The sequence below is a fragment of the Bicyclus anynana genome, chromosome 12 (genome assembly GCF_947172395.1).
Source record: "Bicyclus anynana chromosome 12, ilBicAnyn1.1, whole genome shotgun sequence".
Taxonomy (NCBI): Eukaryota; Metazoa; Arthropoda; class Insecta; order Lepidoptera; family Nymphalidae; genus Bicyclus; species Bicyclus anynana.
In genome coordinates this window covers 6,282,481-6,304,833 of record NC_069094.1, presented here as the reverse complement: position 1 = coordinate 6,304,833, position 22,353 = coordinate 6,282,481, and the positions used below count along the sequence as shown (strand labels likewise).

General features: G+C 35.0%; 1 protein-coding gene and 1 long non-coding RNA gene across 2 annotated transcripts; one reads left to right on the top strand and one right to left on the bottom strand.

The window, feature by feature from the left end:
- Positions 1 to 277: 277 nt before the first annotated feature.
- Positions 278 to 22,306, top strand: LOC112047806 (dnaJ homolog subfamily A member 1). The gene is made up of 8 exons (XM_052884687.1): positions 278 to 568; positions 1,676 to 1,882; positions 4,145 to 4,392; positions 5,213 to 5,371; positions 13,736 to 13,891; positions 14,748 to 14,919; positions 15,893 to 16,020; positions 16,765 to 22,306. The coding sequence occupies exons 2-8, from the start codon at positions 1,684 to 1,686 to the stop codon at positions 16,912 to 16,914; spliced, it is 1,212 nt and encodes a 403-aa protein (XP_052740647.1). The 5' UTR covers positions 278 to 568; positions 1,676 to 1,683; the 3' UTR covers positions 16,915 to 22,306.
- Positions 9,231 to 12,599, bottom strand: LOC128198575 (uncharacterized). The gene is made up of 2 exons (XR_008251318.1): positions 10,312 to 12,599; positions 9,231 to 9,448 (listed from the first exon to the last, which is right to left on the bottom strand). It is a non-coding gene; the product is annotated as an uncharacterized LOC128198575 (long non-coding RNA).
- Positions 22,307 to 22,353: the final 47 nt, after the last annotated feature.

The window sequence follows — 22,353 nt, the reverse complement described above, 5'->3', positions numbered from 1 at the left end:
AACCCTTCTTTTTAACAAGTAATGAAAAGACAAACCTTAAAACCACAACAATATACCACATAACTGTTTCTGTTGCTGCTTTTTTTGTTTCTTTTTGAGTATATTAAAAGAAAAATAATAGTAACAGGTATATTATATAAATTTTACATTGCTGTTAAAATAGAATATCAGTAATTTAAACAAAGAAATTTATGTGTAAAGGAACGTTTTACAGAAAATTCTCGAATGAATACGAGGTAGGGAGGCGGTAGCATAGAAACAACTCGACTAGAAATAGAAGGTAATAAGTGAAGTGAATATCGTAATTCGTATCGTCATTTGACGAACACCCTAGAAAATCTCTTTGTACGTATACGTAATGTAGAAAATTTTCTCTCTGGCTGTGACTGTATCGTAAATGTCATTCGAATAAATTGACTCTCGTTTGTTTCATTCAAGTTAAAAATTGAACTTTCAGGAAATTAAACTTGTGCATTGAGTGATTATCAAAATTAGGAATTTAGTTTACCTGTTTACGTTATTATAATTGTGTAGTGGAGTGCTATTACTGGATTATAATTTAAGTAAGGTAAGAAATTAAAAATCGATCATCTTTGAAATTTGATAAAAAAATTCAATAAAAAATAGGTACATGAGAGAATTTATTTTATGGACCGTTCTTTCGTGTGTTTAAAAACTATTTCATCATTATACATATGAATAATTTATTCTAGAAAATATATATAATCATGGTTTAGTGAAATTGGCGTGGCGATAAAGAATTACGGGAATTTACATCACAAAATTTTCACAATTCCGTTCTAAATTATAAGTTTGAATCGCAAGATAATAAATCAAATTAAATTGTAATTTTTGCCATATAATAATTTAATTAGCTGATTATCGATTGTACTGTTTCATATTTTTGTGGTTAATAATTCACGTATTTGTTGTAATTATCACGATAATCATTACTGATTTGCAATAAATGTATTTAGAATGTAACTATTGTTTAATTACTTGGAACTTTTATAGACACAGTATAAAACTCAAGGCTTGGCATAGTGTGTTTATAACTTATAGGTTATGATTTACAAACTATGGCTATGAAACAATATCTTTCAAGATACTGCTTTTAACAGTTTTACTCCATTGAAAACTGATTATATGACTGGATTTACAATACAAAGATTATAAGAATTCGGATATATCCAATTAAGTTAAATTGTCTAACAGGAAGTCTTATAAAATGTAGTAGCCATGCTTCTAATAATCAAAAAATAATTATTGCTATAATGCTTTGCTAACATTGTAATTGACCATTATGTTATAAAGGTAAAAGTTTGTTTATAAGTGTGTGTGTATGTTTGTTACTCTTTCTTCTTCAACTATTTAAAAAAATCCATGGCTGATTTGATTTGTGGAAAACAAAATTTCACATAAATGGAGTTGCAGATATCTCCAGTAGGAAATTCATTTAATTGTTTTTATTTATGGAATTTATCACAATCTGCGATTAATATATTTTGTTTATATTTACTAGCAAACTTTGTCTATTAACTCTATAAATAACATGTTTGTTAAATTTTTATGAAATGTGTTTTCTAATATACACCAAGTTTATTAAAAAAGAAAACATTATCCAATTTCTAAAACTATTTACTTTAAGTATATAACTATTTAATTATTTTTTTAGACATCAAGATGGTGAAGGAAACCACATATTATGATATTCTGGGTGTGAAGCCCAACTGTACAAATGATGAACTAAAGAAAGCATACAGAAAATTGGCTTTAAAGTACCACCCTGACAAAAACCCAAATGAAGGCGAGAGGTTCAAACAGATCTCACAGGCATATGAAGTGCTGTCAAATCCAGACAAGAGAAGAATTTATGATCAAGGTATGTGGATCAATTTCAATATTATGAGTTTTTTAGGCAAATTCTTAAGATAATGAGTGAGTCACTCACCTGATGTTAAGTGCACCTTATGTTCAAGAATGTATTACAAGTAGTGCTTCCCTGACACTATTTCAAAATAACTATGGCAATAGGAGTAAAGATCTTTTTTAGGTATAAGTTATCTTCAATTCATTAGGTTACAACACTGAATAAATATTAACAGTTATAATATTACAACTGATCCCAGGTAATTTGACTAATATTTTGCATGTCTGCACTGTCACTAGTGCAAAGAGCCATAATAGCCCAGTGGATATGACCTCTGCCTGCGATTCCAGAGGGTGTAGGTTAGAAACTGGTCTGGTGCATTTTAAGAAGTTAAATACAAGATTCTACTTAAAGTACACATCTACATAATTAATTGATAGATGTATGTAATTACATAATTAAAGATTTGCTTAAATTAATTAAATAATATTTATGTACTCAATTCAACAATGGTAGGCACATCAGACTACATAGGAGTATGTGGATGTAATACAAGTAGATAGGGGCTAAATTATCAGGTCCCTGTAATTATATGAAACAACAGATCCTTGCAGTACATTTGTGAATGTTCTTCAGCTGACATTAACACTCTAAGGATTGGACTATTAAATTTATTTACATTGTGTAAAAATAAATATGTATAAAGTTGAACTGTTCTTTGTTTAAGTAAACTTAAATACACTTCCTTCATATTGTTTATAATAAATTTGAATAAAGCCTTGGGGCTGAATATGTTTTACATTTATACAAACAGATTTATTGAACTGTTTCTAATTTATGAACTAGGCTTGTCAATTTCTTGTAGGAAAAAAAAACTGAATACTTTGAATTTTTTGATGAATTAAAATTACAATTTAGGTCCTATAAATGGGTTCAAATCAAATACTTTATAAAGTTGCTGTGCCAAGAACACCATTGTTTACTCTATACTGGAAGGAGTGTCACATTCTCTGCACACATTAGGTATACTAATATTCTTAAGCCAAATGTAGAATGTGTATCTAAATTATTTATTTTTCTCAACACCACCTTATAATTTTATTTATTATCCTAAAAAATCATTCTTCAAAGTATGCCTTGCCATCGCCGGCAGAATATAAACACCTCTCACAGTGAACTCTCAAACACCTAAATATAACCTTTTTTTTATTATTAAAAATGTTTAAACAATACAAAACACTATTAAAATTTTATAAAAAAAATTAACCCTCCCGCTGTGGGACATTTGATTGCCCAACTGGTGGTCAGGGCATCAGAGTTAGGCAAAATATGAGCCGTCTCAAGAATCACTGCCGTCTGTATCCAACCCTTGATCCAGCAGTTAAGAGAATGCTTCTTTAGATTTTCCCTATGAGACCATTGATTGAAACAACTATCGGAACAATAATAGTTGACTCGAACATTTCTGATCGCACACTGATTGATTGACTATAGTCTGGCAAGTTTGTTGATAACTCTCCATGATATGCTGGCAACAGGGGCAAAGACTGTGTAGGTGCGGTGTCGTGCGTGCTGGGAAGTGACGTGCATCAGTCGTGGGATTTTCATTCATCGCTACATGCCCCCCGGCCCGCGCGCAACATCGGCAGTGTTACGAACAAATTTGGCAAGCTATAGCACTATATAGGGTCAATTAGCAACAATATACCTGCCAGTGATAATCTTTAGATTTTCTCCATAATATGTGTGATGCCTAAATATTCAAATAAATAAATAAAATAAATAAATAAAAATAGCCTTTATTCTCTGATTGCTGGATACATACAATATACTTAATACTATTATTTAATTTATATACTAGAGACATCAGGTTGTCCTTCGACATAGGCCTCCTCCAGACTTTTCCACTCTACTCGATCTCTGGCCTTTCCTCGCCATCCTTTCGGCAGGTCATCCTCCCATCTCTTATGTGGTCGCCCTTGCCTCCTTTTCCCATCTCTGGGGTACCACTGCATGACCTCTTTGGACCATTTTTCTTTCGGGGATCTCATCACATGTCCCGTCCAGCGCCACTTCAGCCTTTTTATCATTTTAAAAACATCTGTAACACCAGTGGCTTTCCGGATTTTCTTTAAACTCCACTTGTCCTTTAGCTTTATATGCAACATGCTCCTTTCCATCCCATGTTGGCATTCCCTCAGCTTCTGTTGGTGGCTTTTTGTCATACCCCAATAAAAAATATTCAAATAGTTTAATGTAAATTGAATTGGATAGGTGGTGAACAAGCCTTGAAAGAAGGCGGAGCTGGCGGCAGTGGCTTCTCGTCACCTATGGACTTGTTCGACATGTTCTTCGGTGGCGGCTTCAGCGGCGGCCGACGGCGCGGCCGGGAGCGCAAGGGCAAGGACGTCATACACCAACTGTCCGTCACACTGGAGGAGCTGTACAAAGGTGCTGTGCGGAAGTTGGCGCTGCAGAAGAATGTCATTTGTGAGAAGTGCGAAGGCAGAGGTGGGAAAAAGGTTAGTGTCATTGTGTATATGTTTGTTTTCAAGAACTAGTCTGTTATTGTCAGTGAAAATTTTGGTTTGTGCTATCACATTTTGGGGATATTGAATGCAGGTTATATAACAACGGAATAGCAGTCTGCACTATACAAATAAATATGTATATATGTACTTATTTCCTTCGTGGAAAATGGAAGGTTTAATATTCCTGAACTTTAAGAAATATGTAATTTAATGTAACTTTTATTTTATTTTTACCTACATGAAGTATTTAATTATTTTGACTAATTAATGCAGGGCAACTATTTTACTAGTCTGGCTACTGTGATTATTATTGTCTAAGGATTTAAAACTTGATAATGAACAACTGTCAACTACAAGTATATGATAGATACATATAAAATTTTGAGCAATTTTAATAATGTAGAGGAGTTAAAAGAATTATTCACTAGAAAGACTAACCCTAAATTGGGAGGCTATAATAACAGACTCAGATGCCAAAGAGCTTCTCTTAAAGAGGGGTGTTATAAGCTCCTGAACGGATGAAGAGATTTCAGAGTGTTCTTAGAGATGTTTGATGAAAAACGGTTGAGCCGTTTAAAAGTTGTGTTGGGTGAATGTGGGGAAAGACAACAATGTCTGCAAATATACTAGAGTCTAGCGGTCTCAAATCAAAGCTCACTGAAAGAGAATATTGATGACTTGATCGAGAGTGTAAATAATTTCATGACATTCAGTGGTTTTTCAAAATTTTCATTTTATTATATGTCCACATCCCGTAAGAGAGGGTATATATATAGGAGAGCAGTCTCAAATAGATTTTTTTTTTGCTTAGGGTGCAGTGCAAGTGTGCCCCACGTGTCGTGGCACCGGCATGCAGGTCCAGATCCAGCAGCTGGGCCCCGGCATGATCCAGCAGATCCAGACCGTGTGCAGCGAGTGCAGGGGACAGAGGGAGATCATCGACCCCAAGGATCGCTGCAAAGTTTGTCAGGTAAATATCTTTTTTTGTAAAAATAATTTGAATAAGTTTCGACACAGAACAATTTTGACAACCTCTCAACAAGTTCAAAGTTTTTATTGAATGCAAGCTTTAGTAAAGTCGTATTATAATGTTAATGACTATATATCTAAACGCCAAAAGCTTGGAAATCAAATGTATTACATAACTGGCTACTTATATACCTATTGTTAAATGGTGATGGTGAATGGCGAACCTGGCTGAGTTTGTTGTGGGCTCTTCTCGGACCAAGGCGCGTTTGGGATCCTCGTTAATTTAAGATTTCGACTAATTATTATCACCATAATTTTATAATATTAATACTTGACATTTCGAAAGTGCTTGGAAACTAAGCCTAATTGAAATAAATGAATATTGGCTATTTGGGTCACGCTCATAGACTAAGTGACGCGGGCGGTGCTTGAAAGGGTAGTTGACTCAAATCAAATTTAATATAAACAATATTAATTTCGCGTTTATAATATTAGTAGGATTTTTGCAGTTTCACACACATACAAACTTACAGATTTATTTTATTTAAATGTTTGTTATAAAAAAGCTAAAGTCCAGCGAGAGTGCTAATGTATTTATAAAATTATTATCATACATTTTGTGTGCATTACGTAAATACGCACAGATGTGTGCGTTTTTACGTAATGCAAATATGGTGTCGTATATGACGTCTAGTTTGTCTTGTCGATAGCAATATGACGTCATATAGCTATCGTCAAGATAATATCGTATTTCCACATTCACGTCACACATAGCTAAGAACTTGGTTTAAACGCAATACAATAAGCATAACATCAGAAATAGATCGGCAGGTTGTAAATCTATTTGTAGCTGTGCCTAGTTGGCACAAAAGAAAGCCACAATGATTAATTGAATTGAAATCTATTTGTCAGAGGCTGAACCGACAGACATTGTCCTGCAACAGACCACTTTTTATATAAACTACATTTTAAAACGATAACACAAATGATAAAATAAATAAAATAAAATAAACCTTTATTGCTGTTTTTATCATTACATACAAGTAGTTACTTGCTAACAAAGTTAATAAAATGTAGGGTTAATAACTAGCTAAAATAGTAATTTTCCATCCGATTGATCTCCCTTTCAAACCGTAGGTCCGCCACAAATAAATGACAAGTTACAAAGCAACTATTTTGGAGATTTTGACTATTCCCTAGGGTTTATCCTTATTCAAATCTTCGTTCGTGAAGAGATGGCAGTTGTAACACCAAATCCTTTAAAGATTTTAGCGCAACTGCCGTTTCAACCTATATTTGTATGAAAAATGTTTTTAGCTCAATAAATGATTTATTTATTTTTTCTTTTTTAAAAATCTATTCTGTATGTGATTATAATAAAATTAAAGTATGATTAAAATACCTATATCAAGCCGTTCTCGGATTTAATTGCTCTAATTAACATCTGTTCAAGAATATGTATTATGTAGGTACTATGTATTTGTATTTGATGACAAATATAGCCCTTAACTACAATATCATTCTTATCAGTATATTTTAATAGCTCACTAGAGGCCAGCATGCTTATTCCACTATCCTTGATGTATGCTAGTTGACATATACGAAATTTAGATTCTATATGTAACAAATGTCATCCGGTTCTAAGTATCAGATGTTAATATAAAAGGGATCAACCGCCTAATGTGCTATCCGAGGCATGGGAGTGTAACACCACCAACTGCAGGCTGAGAATTATCACTGAAAGTTTCTTAGAACAAAGAAAATCTCATATAGCCTGACCCAGGTATTGAATCCAGGACCTTGTGATCAGAAACAACATAGGCTAACCACTTAAGCAACAAGACAGTGGACTATAGTATGAATTATATGATGTTATCAGCGTCTCTTATTCATCATTATCAACCCATTTTCGGCTCACTGTCAAGCACGAGTCTCCTCTCAGAATGAGAAGGGTTAGGCTAATTAATAGTCCATCACGCTGGCCCAATACGGGTTGGTAGATGTCACAAGTAGAGAATGGGGATGATGACTAGGTTTGAATATATTGATTTTTATGATACATTCGGGTAAATAAGGTCAATATTAAATAATTTATACATAAAAAATAATGATTGTCTGGATATTTGCAAAATAAATGAGATTATAAATTTTCAAAAACTATTAAAAATCTTTTATCGTAATTAAATGAAAATTCACACAGTTTTAGCTTCCTTACATTAAATGTGACATTTTTTAATACAGGAACTATAAACATAAACGCACAAATAACAAAGATATTAATAATTTTGTTTGAACTCACATACAAATCGTTTGTGCCATTTTGTATGGGGCGTTTTTCAGGGATCCGCGGCAGCGCCGCATATCTGACCCTTTCAATCTCTGTAGCTCTGAAAGTAATGATCGCAGATAACCTGTTCCTTTTAAAAAATTGCTTTACTATTAGCATACTCTTAATTTATATAAGATTCAAATTGTCTTTTGTTTTCTTTGTTGTTGTTTTTGTTTCGTGCAATGAAGTATAATTAAATAAATAAAAAAAAAATTGAAATCTGGTTTGAACTCGAACCTAGGCCCACCAAATCGAAGGTAGAGGTCATATCCACTGAGCTATCACGGCACTTATTTTTATATAGCAGCATCTCTTATTACCGTAGTCATAAGAGATGCTGCTAACACGACATTTATCAACCTAGTTGGGTCACCTTACGTGCCTTAGGATTCAGATTAATAAGTATAACATGTACTTATCTCTTGAAATAGTTGTGTCATCGTTTTTGGCACTGCAACGCTATGAAAGTTCTATGCTGTGAGTGTGATTCATTTCATAAGTATGTATCATATTGACAACTCGCGTTTAAATCAGTTTTAGGTAAGTTAATTTAAATCCTAGCGATGCAGTACTCTTAAGTTCCCATCTAAATCCCGATCTAAAAGCCCTTCTGTGAAGAATTTGTATAAATAAGATTGTTTATATTTCCTATCACAAATGTGCTTGTAATTATTCTTAGCATATATGTCGTAAAAATCGTAGAGTCATTAATAAAAATATGGACAGAACCGCTGACCTAACCTTGGTCATCGGCTCTGCCAATTACAATAGGTATGCTATGCTTAACCTCACTAATCGCTTACACAATACTACTCTTAATTTTACTATTTTACCCTGGTAGTTGTGGTAGAGGAAGTACATCGAGCAAGTCCCAGGACTTGTGACCATTGGGTGTGGTTTAAAGGCGCCTTTTAATACTAGTAAACACTCACCAACCCTGCCCGACATGCTCTCCATGCCCACAGTAAACAATTTAAGATCAATAATTACTTCATCACGAAACATTATCGAACAAAATCACTAACGCAACAAGCAGCATGACGCCTCAAGCTGCTCAACAAAGAATTGAACCAATTAATAGCCCAAGTCACTAATCACTTTCCTTTTCTTAATAACACTACTTAACACTTCACTATTTCACTATACTTAACAAGTAGAAGACGATTATTCCATCTTAAAAACGCGATTAGAACTGAATTACTAAATCAGCAGACTACGGAGACAGACGGAGGCAGGATGCCTCACTAGAGTGAATACACAGTGACGGTACACGCGTACGCGCCATTTGGGACGCGATGCCATTGGATGAGAGTTACGTGATCTCCTATTGGTCGATCGCCGCCACGTTCGTTATGGTGGTAACGTTTTACAATCTTAATTACTTCAAGAGTAAATAATCAAAACCTAATTACATGAAAACTTGATTCTAAATTTATTAAATTAATTAACGTAGATTTTGCTGACCATTACGACAGCAAAATCTCAACACAGAACCTAAAGAGTTTCTTTTCTACTGCTGTCAACTGTCATCATTACTTGAGAGACCAATTATTAATCAAATCAAAACGGAACAGTATTTTGACTGCAAAATGATCAGACCACTAGATAACAAGTCGATTCGAAATAACCACAGAGCAAACATGACAACTATTAGGTCTGAGGCCATAGAGCCTTCAGTGAGCCAAGCTTCCCCGGCGACACGGCCATACTGACGTGCGGTGCGTGCTCTGCAGCGCCTCCAGTTCTTTTCTGTAAAAAAAAAAAAAAAAAATCTGAAGCTAGGTACTTTCACAATTAACCTAGGCTTTGTTTGAATCTAGAAACTTGTGTTTTTCGAATAGTTAGTTACCTTAAACAAGGCTGAACTTTAGTATCTAAAATTAAAATGTTTAGTTATCTTGGCTGAACGTGACAAGGCTGAACTATAAGGAGTGTGACAACACAAACTTGCTATGAATGTTGAGAAAGAGAATATTTATAAGTTCATATTGACACTGCTTGCTACACGCGACAACAGCTAATGATTCATATGTACACTGCTCGCTCCACGCGACAACAGGTAATAATAATTTATATTGACACTGCTCGCTCCACGCGACAACAGATAAATATTATAATTATAAAATAAGTAAGTATGTTGTGTTTTAAGTGTACACGTAGACACTGCTCATAATTTTCATATGAATACAGTTATAACGTGGTGTGTAGTATAGGTAGGGAATCAGGTGAGATAGATCCACGTCGAAGGCTCTAGGGGAGTTTGGGAAGGTCGATGCTGTGGTGCTAAGCGGTTATCTAGCGCCGTGGTCCACAGGGGATAGACAAGGTTGGTCGTTATACAAGGCACCTCAGGCCAACGACATCTTTTGGTGGTCGCTGGTCGGCTCCATACGCCAACGACATATTTTTAGTGCCACATGGCATCTTTTGGTGGTCGCTGGTCGGCTCCATACGCCAACGACATCTTTTGAGTGCCACATGGCATCTTTTATTAGTTATAAACGACTCCACGCCGCCAATAAGTAAAATTATAAGTATTCTCATTACTCTTTCTTTTAAAGTGTTTGTGATGATGTTTGTGTAAATGTTAAAATAATTGAAACTATATTCACCGGGAATAAATAGTCCACGCAGTGGTCGATGTAGTAGACGACACAGGCAGCACGCCAGCTCCAGCGGTCGCAATAGCCGCAGGCTGCAACGACTGCAGAAGTAGTAGCGGGCTGCGCGGCTGTAGTGGCGTTAGACGTTTGACACCGTTGATACCAGAGGCGGTACGGCCGCCAGAAGATCACCAGGGCGAACAGGTCGCCTCAATTGGTTATCTGTGACCCTGCAAGGCCTCCAATGACGACCAGATACTGCTCTTGAGCACTCTGTGTACTTCACTATAAGGATTGCTAAACAAAGGTGAAGCGACGTTTGGTTGTTTTTAATTAAAACCAAGTAGTCTACTTACTAATAGTGGTTTTTTTTTTACCACCGCCTCGGCCATTCTACTTTGGATGTAAACATGCAGGGCTTCTATATCGATGACCCTACTGTCAAAGTCAACTAGATTAAGAAGTTTAGGTACTACCCAATTTTGACTACATACAAGAAGTGTTAACGAAGCTATACCAAATATTGTATGTACTTTACAGTAAAAAGAGCATTGCAAATAACCAAAGATAGTATTTCGTTACCTGGAGTCACTATGTGTAGTTCGTTGCAATGCCTGTCACAATAAGTCTTGGAGCTTCTGAGGAATTGTCTTCCATCATCAATAATTTATTTTGGGGATGTAAAGAGGCGGAGAAGTTCTTAAAGTAAACCCTTGGTACAATCTGAATTAAATGAAAAGTAAGAGACGCAATCTAACTAAGGAAAATGCCGTAAGCCACATAAACGCAATATCTATTTTGAAATTATCGGTAAAAGATTCGCACACTCGGCTCAAACCGTCGCGGTTTTTAACTAAAAGTACTCGACTTGCAAACGCATAACGTTTGCAAACGATAAATTTTAAAAGTAACGTAATAAGTTTGCAACGTAATGAACATTTCTCGATTTTTTTTTATTTTTTTTTCTTTTTTCTTTTTCTTTTTCTTTTGTTTTCTCTTTGTCTTTTACGTTATTACATTATTTATTTGGATGCGATATGGCGACACGGGCATCACGGCAACCATTGCCGATTCAACTCAATGACGCATCAATATTAAATTGTCAAAACTATTTTACGGTTTTAAGTCCAACTTAGTTACCACAAGAAAAAGTGAGGGTAGTTATCAAATAAAATTAATTTCATCAGGAATTTCACAAATTACAAATAAAGTTGCACTTTCATTGTCAATGTCAGGATTTGGTACAGATTGACCGGCAGAAAGGGATCACTGGAGCGATACCACTTCTGATGTCGTAAAAATGCGTAGAGTCATTAATAAAAATATGGACAGAACCGCTGACCTAACCTTGGTCATCGGCTCTGCCAATTACAATAGGTATGCTATGCTTAACCTCACTAATCGCTTACACAATACTACTCTTAATTTTACTATTTTACCCTGGTAGTTGTGGTAGAGGAAGTACATCGAGCAAGTCCCAGGACTTGTGACCATTGGGTGTGGTTTAAAGGCGCCTTTTAATACTAGTAAACACTCACCAACCCTGCCCGACATGCTCTCCATGCCCACAGTAAACAATTTAAGATCAATAATTACTTCATCACGAAACATTATCGAACAAAATCACTAACGCAACAAGCAGCATGACGCCTCAAGCTGCTCAACAAAGAATTGAACCAATTAATAGCCCAAGTCACTAATCACTTTCCTTTTCTTAATAACACTACTTAACACTTCACTATTTCACTATACTTAACAAGTAGAAGACGATTATTCCATCTTAAAAACGCGATTAGAACTGAATTACTAAATCAGCAGACTACGGAGACAGACGGAGGCAGGATGCCTCACTAGAGTGAATACACAGTGACGGTACACGCGTACGCGCCATTTGGGACGCGATGCCATTGGATGAGAGTTACGTGATCTCCTATTGGTCGATCGCCGCCACGTTCGTTATGGTGGTAACGTTTTACAATCTTAATTACTTCAAGAGTAAATAATCAAAACCTAATTACATGAAAACTTGATTCTAAATTTATTAAATTAATTAACGTAGATTTTGCTGACCATTACGACAGCAAAATCTCAACACAGAACCTAAAGAGTTTCTTTTCTACTGCTGTCAACTGTCATCATTACTTGAGAGACCAATTATTAATCAAATCAAAACGGAACAGTATTTTGACTGCAAAATGATCAGACCACTAGATAACAAGTCGATTCGAAATAACCACAGAGCAAACATGACAACTATTAGGTCTGAGGCCATAGAGCCTTCAGTGAGCCAAGCTTCCCCGGCGACATATATGATCAGTATCCGTTGCCGTGATCCTCTTATAGTACGAAATCCGGCATAAGGACTATATACCTACCCTCATATGTTATTTTTATGGGATAAGAAAAAAAATTATAAAAAATATTTACATTTTCACAAAATTTTATCATTTAATACTCACCGGGTGTAATTTTAGCAACCTATTCGCAATCTGTCACTGTGAATATTTTTCTTATCATTATTAAAGAACAGATGAGGGTATATATTTGTGAAGTGGGATCTTAGACCATTACTCATGTCAATGTTAAGATGTTAGTTAAGATTTACGTATAGGCCAATTTTACTGATGTAGTTGACATTCAATTTTATTTGTTTTATACGCCCGCATTTGAATCATATTAAATTTAAAACACTATGCATCTATTAAATAGATGTGTGAAGGTCGTTTCTAACACGGATTAGATTATCTCACCATACTGCTTCAGTTCTTAGAGCTTAGGCTTAGGGCTGTAATGTTTGATTCTTTAAACGATTGTTATCAGATGTTATTGATAATGACCGGAAACGACGGCTACAATTGCTCTCCGAGGCACGAGGTGAAACACCACCAACTTCCTAACTCTGGGCTGAATAATAAAATAAAATTAATAAAATAAAAAGCCTTTTATTTCGCACAGAAGTAAATTATACACTTGAACTTATAGTAGATAATATGTAGAATTAGGTTAATAAAATTATAATTTTGTTACAAAACGAAAATAAATTACAATTTTATAATTTTTGTAAGTACATTCTCAAGTAAGTTAACTTACTTGAGAATGTACTTACACTATATACATATATAAAGTTTTAAAAAAATTAGTGCGATCCCCTCTATTTGAGGGTTAAGGCCTCCTCCAGAGATGACCAGTTTTCTCTGTCTGTGGCTTTTTTCCTCCACTGTTTTCCAGCTGTCCTTTTAATGTCTATTTCTAGGTACTCTGGACTGAATACTGAAATTAAAACAAAAAAACGCAATACATATTAATATACTGACTGAACGAACAATTTCACTATCTGAAGACACATGAGAGTAACGGGCCAAAGAAGAATGTTCCATTATTTAATTAAACATTAGTGTCTATATGTTGAATTGAACACAATTTAAATTTTCAGGGACGCAAAACTGTGCGTGACCGCAAAATTCTCGAAGTGCACGTAGACAAAGGCATGACGGACGGACAGAAGATAGTGTTCAGTGGCGAAGGGGACCAGGAGCCCGAGCTAGAGGCCGGGGATCTTATTATTGTTTTAGACGAGAAGGAACACCAGGTAATTATTCTTTAATTATTCCTTGTTTCTGTAATTTATCGTCAAAGTAGAATTTTTAGACCATAGTGTAAATATATATTACTACCTACTTCCATATCTACTCAATATAAGACCTCAAACCATACTACAAAGCCATTTCCTAAGCTAATTCCCACAGGTTGTTTGGTAATGTTCATTACCATATGGGTAAACCGTGCTACAACGATTTTTTTTAAATTTTTAAATAGTTCCATGGCATTGGTTACAAAAATTGACGCTTCCAAATAATAAGAGACATATCTTGGAGGCTATGCCCAATCCCAATTATAGATTATTTACCAAGTTTTGTTAATTCTTATATTTCTTATAACATGGCGGTAGAAAAAGTATTGTATGCCACTGCACATAATTAATGATTGTAGCACTCGTACTGTCTATTTTGCAATTTGGCTTTAATGCACAAAAAAAACACTCGTGCTATAATGGCTCCCCTGACAAGTCAGTTACAATTTTCATTTATTACTTTAAAAATGGAGGTCCATAGATAATGTGTTTCAAAGCTTATGTAACAAAGTTAGTCAAAAGAGTTAAAATAATTATATTTTTTCATTGAGAAATTCTTATTCATTTTTAACTATAAATTATGGAGTTTCTAGTTTGTTAACTTGCTTAAAGAGCTTGTAGCCTCACTAGAACTGTAGCCAGTTCTTTATTAGAACAGTTATCCAAAGCTGTTCTAATAGGATCTTACTAAAGGACATGAAAAACATGTTTGTATGAACATTATTGATCATGATTGAATAGTTTTGACTTAGGTAACTAGCAAGGCAGGTAATATGGAAGGAAATAAACACATATTATTAATATTATGTTTCAGATATTCAAAAGATCTGGCAATGACCTCATAATTAGGATTAATATTGAGCTGGTGGAGTCGCTGTGCGGCTTCCAGAAGGTGATCCGGACATTGGACGACAGGGACATTGTGATCACCGTGTTGCCCGGAGAGATTATTAAGCATGGAGAAGTCAAGTGTGTTTTGAATGAAGGTAATTACTAATTAAAATTGTTGATTGCACACAATTTTTTCTACACCATTTGAAAATTTATTGTTATTTGTTAGATGCTTGCTGTGTAAATTTTTTTTTAAATATTGCATAAAATTTGTAAAAAGTATGCATATTAATCTATTAGCGGACGCCCGCGATTTCGTCCGCGTGAATATCGACGTAAATTTTCAAGCCCTATTAAAAATTTCCATTTATTATGTATAATAAATAGTCCACTAATAATTTTACAAAACTATTACTCAAAACATGAACAATTTATATTTAAAAAATTTCAACCACTTTTTAACTTCAACCAGGGGTAGAATTTTAAAAATTACATTACATTATTTTTAGTATATATTTGGTAATATACGTACCAATTTTTACAAATGTAAATTGATAAATGAAGACTTTCCATACAAACTTTCAACCCCTGTTTCACTTGTTAAGATTTAATTTTCGCGACTAAAAGTTTCCTTAATCATCTACGTATTATGGTCTCAAATCATGCCAAGTTTTATTTCAATTCATTCAGTAGTTTCAGTGTGATGACCGGTCAACATTAAATACGGACACAAAAATATATATTTTTTATATTTTTGTGTGTCTGTTAAAAATGAAAAAATATTAATTTTTTCAGTATCAAATATATACTGCTCTCAACTAAAATGTACAGAATATGCCCTGTTACAGTTATTTGTATAGATAAAAAATCCATTCTTTTATAATTATGTAGTTATCGATACACTTGATTTTTTGCTAAGCTTTAGTTAGGGAAATGTTACAATGTTACGATTATTATTCTTTAAATTTTATTGAATACTAACAGACTCTTTGCGGTTTTACCCAGATAGAATGTAGTTTGTTCCTTGTTGATGATTTACTTTCCATTGATGAAAGAATTTTTAAAATCAATTTAGTGGTTTGGGCTTGTCAGAGTTTAAACAGATTTTAATTCTTGCCTTTTTTCCAGGGATGCCGATGTACAAAAATCCGTTTGATAAAGGGCAGCTTATAATACAATTCTTAGTTAATTTCCCCAACTCCATTCAACCTGAAGTCATTCCAGCATTGGAGAACTGTCTGCCCCCACGACCTATGGTAAGATATTATAATGTTCTTTTCAGTTTTAAAAATAACAATAGGGTAGTTGTACCATATCAAATTTAATGCAATCATATAGTACATTAGTACATGAGATAATATATGAATATTAATTACTAAAAGGATTTCATACAAAATTTAATTTAAAAATTATGTATTTTTAAATAATTTTGTGACGTCACAATGTTACTTGTGTATTTTGAAAAACACGAAACCGTTTGGTTTAGGTTTAGTTTTTACGTGATGTCATGAAACGATAAAATATAGACTATCATGGCTGACAGTGCTTTGGCGCGTATTGTCAAAATATATTTAAAAATTAAATTATTCACGTCTCGAAAAATTTGATGATTTTTTTTCAATCTAGTAGAACGATATTGAACAATTTAGGGCCTTTAAAAAAAAGTGTCAACTAGCCTATTACATAGAGCCGTGACAGCCCAGTTGATATTCTTGGCACTCATAGTAGTCAGTAATCGCATTTGCAAATTCAACCTTAAACACCATCCTTAAGGTTGAATTTGTTTTAAATTTGGGATTTTATTGAATATTGGACTATATTTAAAGGCCTTTAGGTATAATTTTCTTTACCAATAATTCTAAAAGTGTCAAAACAAAATTGGCCAGTTTCAAGTGAAATTCTACATGGTTGTGCAACCTTTTATTATAAGAGGTCAATGATGTGCACCGATTACTCGAGGACGCCTGAACCGATTTGGAAAATTCTTTTTTTTTTGTCAGGTTGAGATCCCCGAACTGGCGGAGGAGTGCCACCTGGTGGAGCTGGACCCGGAGCAGGAGACGCGCCGCCGCCGCCAGCACGCCGCGCACGCCTACGAGGAGGACGACGAGCACCCCGGCGTCAACCGCGTGCAGTGCGCCACCGGCTAGGCGCGCCCGAACCCGCCCACACACCACACGCTGCACCGTAGACGTGTTGATACGAGACGCTGCGATAGGCATGCGACCAACGACATAACACGTGAAGACAAATAGACAAATGTTGACCAATGACCTCGAAGTTTTACGCCAATAGCGGAGTAACTGGAAAATACCGCAATCTCTTTCCTGAGTCCTGGTCGACATTTTGTCCATTTCTCGTCATTTCTATAAATGTCCTTGGTCGCATGCTAGGCATACAAGCATACCTCACTTTATGAAGGCTGAAAGTTTGTTGGCCGATGCTTCTACCATGGGTGGATTTAAAAATAAACCTGTAGCCATATGGCACGTCGATTCTCTTTCTACAAACGCTAACGTTTCGAAAACTAAAAAAATGTACGGGAATGACAGATCCGATCGATAAGTTGATCACGTGATCTGTCGATAGCAAATGTCTACATTTTTTGGTTTTCGAAGCGATTGCGATTGTAGAAAGAGAATCTACGTGTCACATGGCTACAATCGTTGGACCCTTGACAGTGAGACATGCTATCTTTCAAGGCTACTTTTACTTGCCTATGGTAGGAGTGGCGGCCTTCTTGGCACAGTTATTTACAAGATGGAGGTCCTAGGTTCGATCCCCGGCTGGGCCGGTTGAGGTTCTCTAATTGGTCCAGGTCTGGCTGGAGGGAGGCTTCGGCCGTGGCTTGTTACCAGCCTACCGTTAAGCGATTTAGCGTTCCGGTACAATGACTTGTAGAAACCGAAAGGGGTGTAGATTTTCATCCTACTCCTAACAAGTTGGCCCGCTTCCATCTTAGATTGAATCATCACTTACCATCAGGTGAGATTGTAGTCAAGGGCTAACTTGTAGAGAATAAAAATAAAAATTTTAGCCTTCATAAAGTGAAGTATGTATATCGAGCTATCGCAAGCTATTGGTACGTAATAACTAAACATACATAGTAATAAAATTCAAGACACCTGTAACCAACTTCATTATAACTTCGCTAACATATAGCGTGCAATTGTATAAAAATAAATGTATGTCTCAAATCTCGTATTTGTTTCCGCACTCGACATAGATATAGAGCTGTATCCGTAAGCGACACGTCATTTCTAGCTATTAAGATTTCTATGGTCCATACAATATGTAGACTCGGCCGCTGACTGTATATCAGCTAGTTGCGTGTGTTTGTTGGATTTTTTCCATTTTGACGTGATTTTTTTTTGTACGGACGTAATTTATATAAGCCAAGTGCATCGATCTCCTATTAAAAAGTGGATGCACAATCAGCGACCAAAAAACGTCCCCACTCAATGAGTGCCAAACACAACTTCTTGGCTCTCAATTGAAATAGTCGCATTTGCAAATTCAACCTTAAACTCAATCCTTAAGGTTGAATTTGCTCTGAATTTGGGATTTTATTGGATACTGGACTATATTTATATAATTTTCTTTACTTGTAATTCTCAAACTGTCAAAGCAAAATTGGCCAGTTTTTAAGTGAAAATTTCTACATTGTGCGTCCTTTTATTATAAGAGGTCAATGGTCGGCCATTAACAATGAAACATGTTTGACAAACTTGTCTTTTACGTTAAACAAGCGTTTGACAAGTTTTTGACAAGCGCTGAAACAATGATCAAATTGGGTGGGAAAAAACTTTGATTTGACGAAAAGTTTTATCTGTGGTGATTTCAGACTAGTATTTTTTTGCGCGTATTAGCATACGCGCTTACATGCTGTTCAAAATTCCTCTTTGAGAGTGAATGATCTGAGGCACTATTTTTTACCTATACAGAACATCACTATGACAATAAATATGGTATAATTATTTTACAAAGTGACATTATCATCTGTCAGAAAATTCGCAGGATTAATGATTATACTATAGTCTGAACCGCTCTTATTGTCATTACTTACATTGTGACATTGAGAGTGAATGAAACCGTGACATTTCACGTTGTTTTTACTTATTTTTGAATTCCATTACAAAACGCCTTATAAAATAAAAAAGAACTTAAGACGCTACTGTGTTTACTTGTGCGGTCCAAATACCTTTTGCGCGATTATCGCTAGAGTTCTCAATCTATCTATTTACAAACTAGTAGGTCTTTCGTCCGTTTGTTGCGATGAGACGAAAGAGGGCGATATTTTTGGTTTTGGTCGACATTGTCTTTTTCTCTTCAGATATCTCGCGGCACGTTTTGTTGTCCTACTGTACTAATGTTTCAGTCATTGGGCCAGTCTACGTTAGTTGTGGACTCTAACTAGTCTCAGCCGTAGGCTATACACCTAGTAAAGGTGTATAGTATATTGCCCGATACTAAAAATTGCTTGTAAAAACTGATTTAGATTGCGACATGCGACTATAAAACGAATTGAATGCACACACCTTTGAGATGTTTGCAGTAATTTCGTTTGATGGTTAACTCCTAATAGCTTTAAAATTTCAGAGACTTCAATCTACCATAACGTCCCATCCGCTAAATATTTTCTGTACGCTTTTTTAACAAATGGACCAATCTATTAACCATTTTTTGGATTCATGCCCTAGATTGCTAATAAAAATCTCGGTTACATCCCACTTTTGTATAATATAAGACCAAGTTTATATTGTGCAATGTATTGCTTTTTTTTCTTACGAATAACTAAATGACAACAGACGTCATAAAAATGATGAAATTTATTATTCTATCCTCAGGCTGCAACTAAGTTTACTACCTTTAAAATATTAGCAAAATAATGTTGGAAAAATTGTTTGGCAAATTTTTAAGTAACTCGAAGTTTACTGACGAGTTAAAATTTAAAAATTTGAAAAATTCCCAACATTCGTGCATAGCTTACCTACTAATGTAATGCGTAGTAATCCATTCATCTGACAAGAGTTTTTGTCAATTTGACCGATTTTCATGTAACTTACAGTTTATAATGCGCAATGGTCTTTCATTGACACAAAAAACTATTGGGTTTGGGTCTATGAAACATTCACGTTTCCAGATCCAACGTAACGAAAGAGCGATATTTTCGACATTTGTCATTCTCTCGCCTCGAAATATATAACACCTTGGGCCTACCAGGAGTAGTAGATTAAGATCTTTCCAGACGTGGGAAGACTCCAACGGAACGCATATTATTCAATCTGAGAAATTCTATTTTAGTTTACATTAATCCAGACAGATTTCAAGCTCAGTGTGTTACTCCCAGTCTATGTTACACTCGTAGCCTAAGAACCCGTGAACTCTAGACCGTCATTTTATGAAAGCTGAAAGTTTGTCACCTCATGCTCCTACCATAAGTAAGTTCGGTAGCCAAATATGAAGTTTGGACCGTGGCGGTTTTGGAAGTAGGTTTTAAGGATTAATCGTCTAAGTATAAAGTGTAATTTTGTCATGTTTTCCTTGGCTTAATATGAGAAATTATCCATAATATATCTACCTAATATGTACCTACCTACCTAATATATACGGGAATATCCCAGTCGATAGTAATTTAGCTTCGCGGCAACCCTTTGAAAAACATTATTTAATTTGAAACTTGCGAATTTGATTAAGCCAAGTGTCTGGCGAATGGGGATATCATTTCTCATATTATGCCGATAAAAATATAAAAAAAAATACTTGAAACTTGCTATCTTTACTACGATCCAACCTCCATAGTTGGTTACGGTACTCTCTAAGCAGTAGGAGCATGAGCCGACAAACGTGTCAGCTTTTATAAAAACACGAAGTTCTGTTGTCGCTGGCTCTCCGTCTATTATCTAATGTATGATTATGATTGTTTTATAAACTGAAATGTTTGAAACATCCAATTACTCGCTGTGTAAACCTTATTGTCAAAATATTTTAAAGGCAAAGTATTCAATCACTCTCGAACATAAGTTACATTATAAATACGTGTATGTTTAGTTTTTGTTGGCAGTGTTATATCATAACTAATGTTTTTAGTAACCACAGGTTTATACATAAATATTCTTGATGATTAAAGAAATAACAATGCATTACTATTTTCTATACAATTTCCATTTTTTATTATATTGTACCTACTATAACTGTCGACTACTCATCCTCATAATCTAGCGTTTTAATTCGAAAAGCAGTTGTGTAAAAATATAATTACACTAATATAATAATAGTTAATTAAAGTTTGTACGTGATATCATTTAGAATAATTTAAGTTATTACTGTGATTATGTATGACTTGTTTTAATCGTAGGGGTTTATGGCGTTCTCTCACTGGCGATATGCGGGTTTAAAGCGAAGCGATAGTTTAGTGAACAAGCCGCTAGTGTTACATGAGCGTGAACGAACGCATCATCAAACATCGTATGCATTTTTCAAAAATCGATTATTCTTCCCTACTTTCATCCCTATATCTCGTAAAGGGCCGAACCAATTGTGATTGGTTCAGACCAAAACGAAAGAAAAAATGAAACAAAATGCAACCTCTATTCACCCGTTGAGTGCTACGGTGCTATACACATAACGGTCAAACTTTCTGTGTTATCAGCCCTGATGTTATTTCTAATTATTGGAATACCAAATTATTAAAAAACATTGGGTCATTAGTAAATCAATTAATTCATTGATTCCCCAAGGTGGTCCAAGTGGACCCCCAGGGGTTTACAGAAGACTCGGCGGGGGTCTACGTTGATGTGATGTGATGATTTATCTGGTTTCATACCGAATGGGGAGTTTTTAAATAAAATAATGGGGAATTGATTGCTTCCTTGTGCTGTGACTAGATATCAAAAATTAAAGTTGGCTGGAACGACGTTTTGCCTGGACAGTTTTTTGTCATACACTCACAGCACAATCAATTAATTAATTAACTAAGCAGATAATCAATTCTCACTATTTATTTTTAAACTGTTATTATTTTGTGGTATTGATTCAGCTAATCACATTTTTGTCGAGTTTTGGATTGAAATTTTGCAGTGGGTCCACCGGAACCAGTTAAATTAGAAAGTGGTCTTTAAAATAAAACAGTTTGGGAATCTCTGAATTAATTCATAATGGACCCTTTGGAAATTTTGAATAGAATCTCAGGTGCGCTAAATTGGTGTAAATGTTAATCGCCGTGAAACTGGCTTCGCTTCGTCCTTGATTCGTCAGTGTAATAAGCGCTTACCTGACCTTGATTCGTCAGTGTAATAAGCGCCTTAGGTATCAATGGTAGTGTGATAGTATCATTTGCGAGGTTTTTGTTAAGCAATTACCTAAATGTAACCTAAATTGTAGTTAAAGTATTCCAAGTTATTTATTAATGAGGTTATGTATAATACCCGAATTATACTAATGTGTGGGCCTGATTTGAGGTTGTGCGAGAACCGGTACATGCTTAAAATTTTGTTGTAATATTAATTTGAATGGAATAATAAACTGTCGTCTCAGAAAAAAGGTGTTTTATTTATTTTCTTTAATTATACCCAGTTCATTTTTTTTTG

Excerpts from the sequence above, each read along its gene's own strand:
- LOC112047806 (XM_052884687.1), top strand. The coding sequence starts at position 1,684 with ATGGTGAAGGAAACCACATATTATGATATTCTGGGTGTGAAGCCCAAC. Across the intron at positions 14,920-15,892 it reads CAAGTGTGTTTTGAATGAAG|GGATGCCGATGTACAAAAAT; the intron begins GTAATTACTAAT and ends CCTTTTTTCCAG. Across the intron at positions 16,021-16,764 it reads GTCTGCCCCCACGACCTATG|GTTGAGATCCCCGAACTGGC; the intron begins GTAAGATATTAT and ends TTTTTTTGTCAG.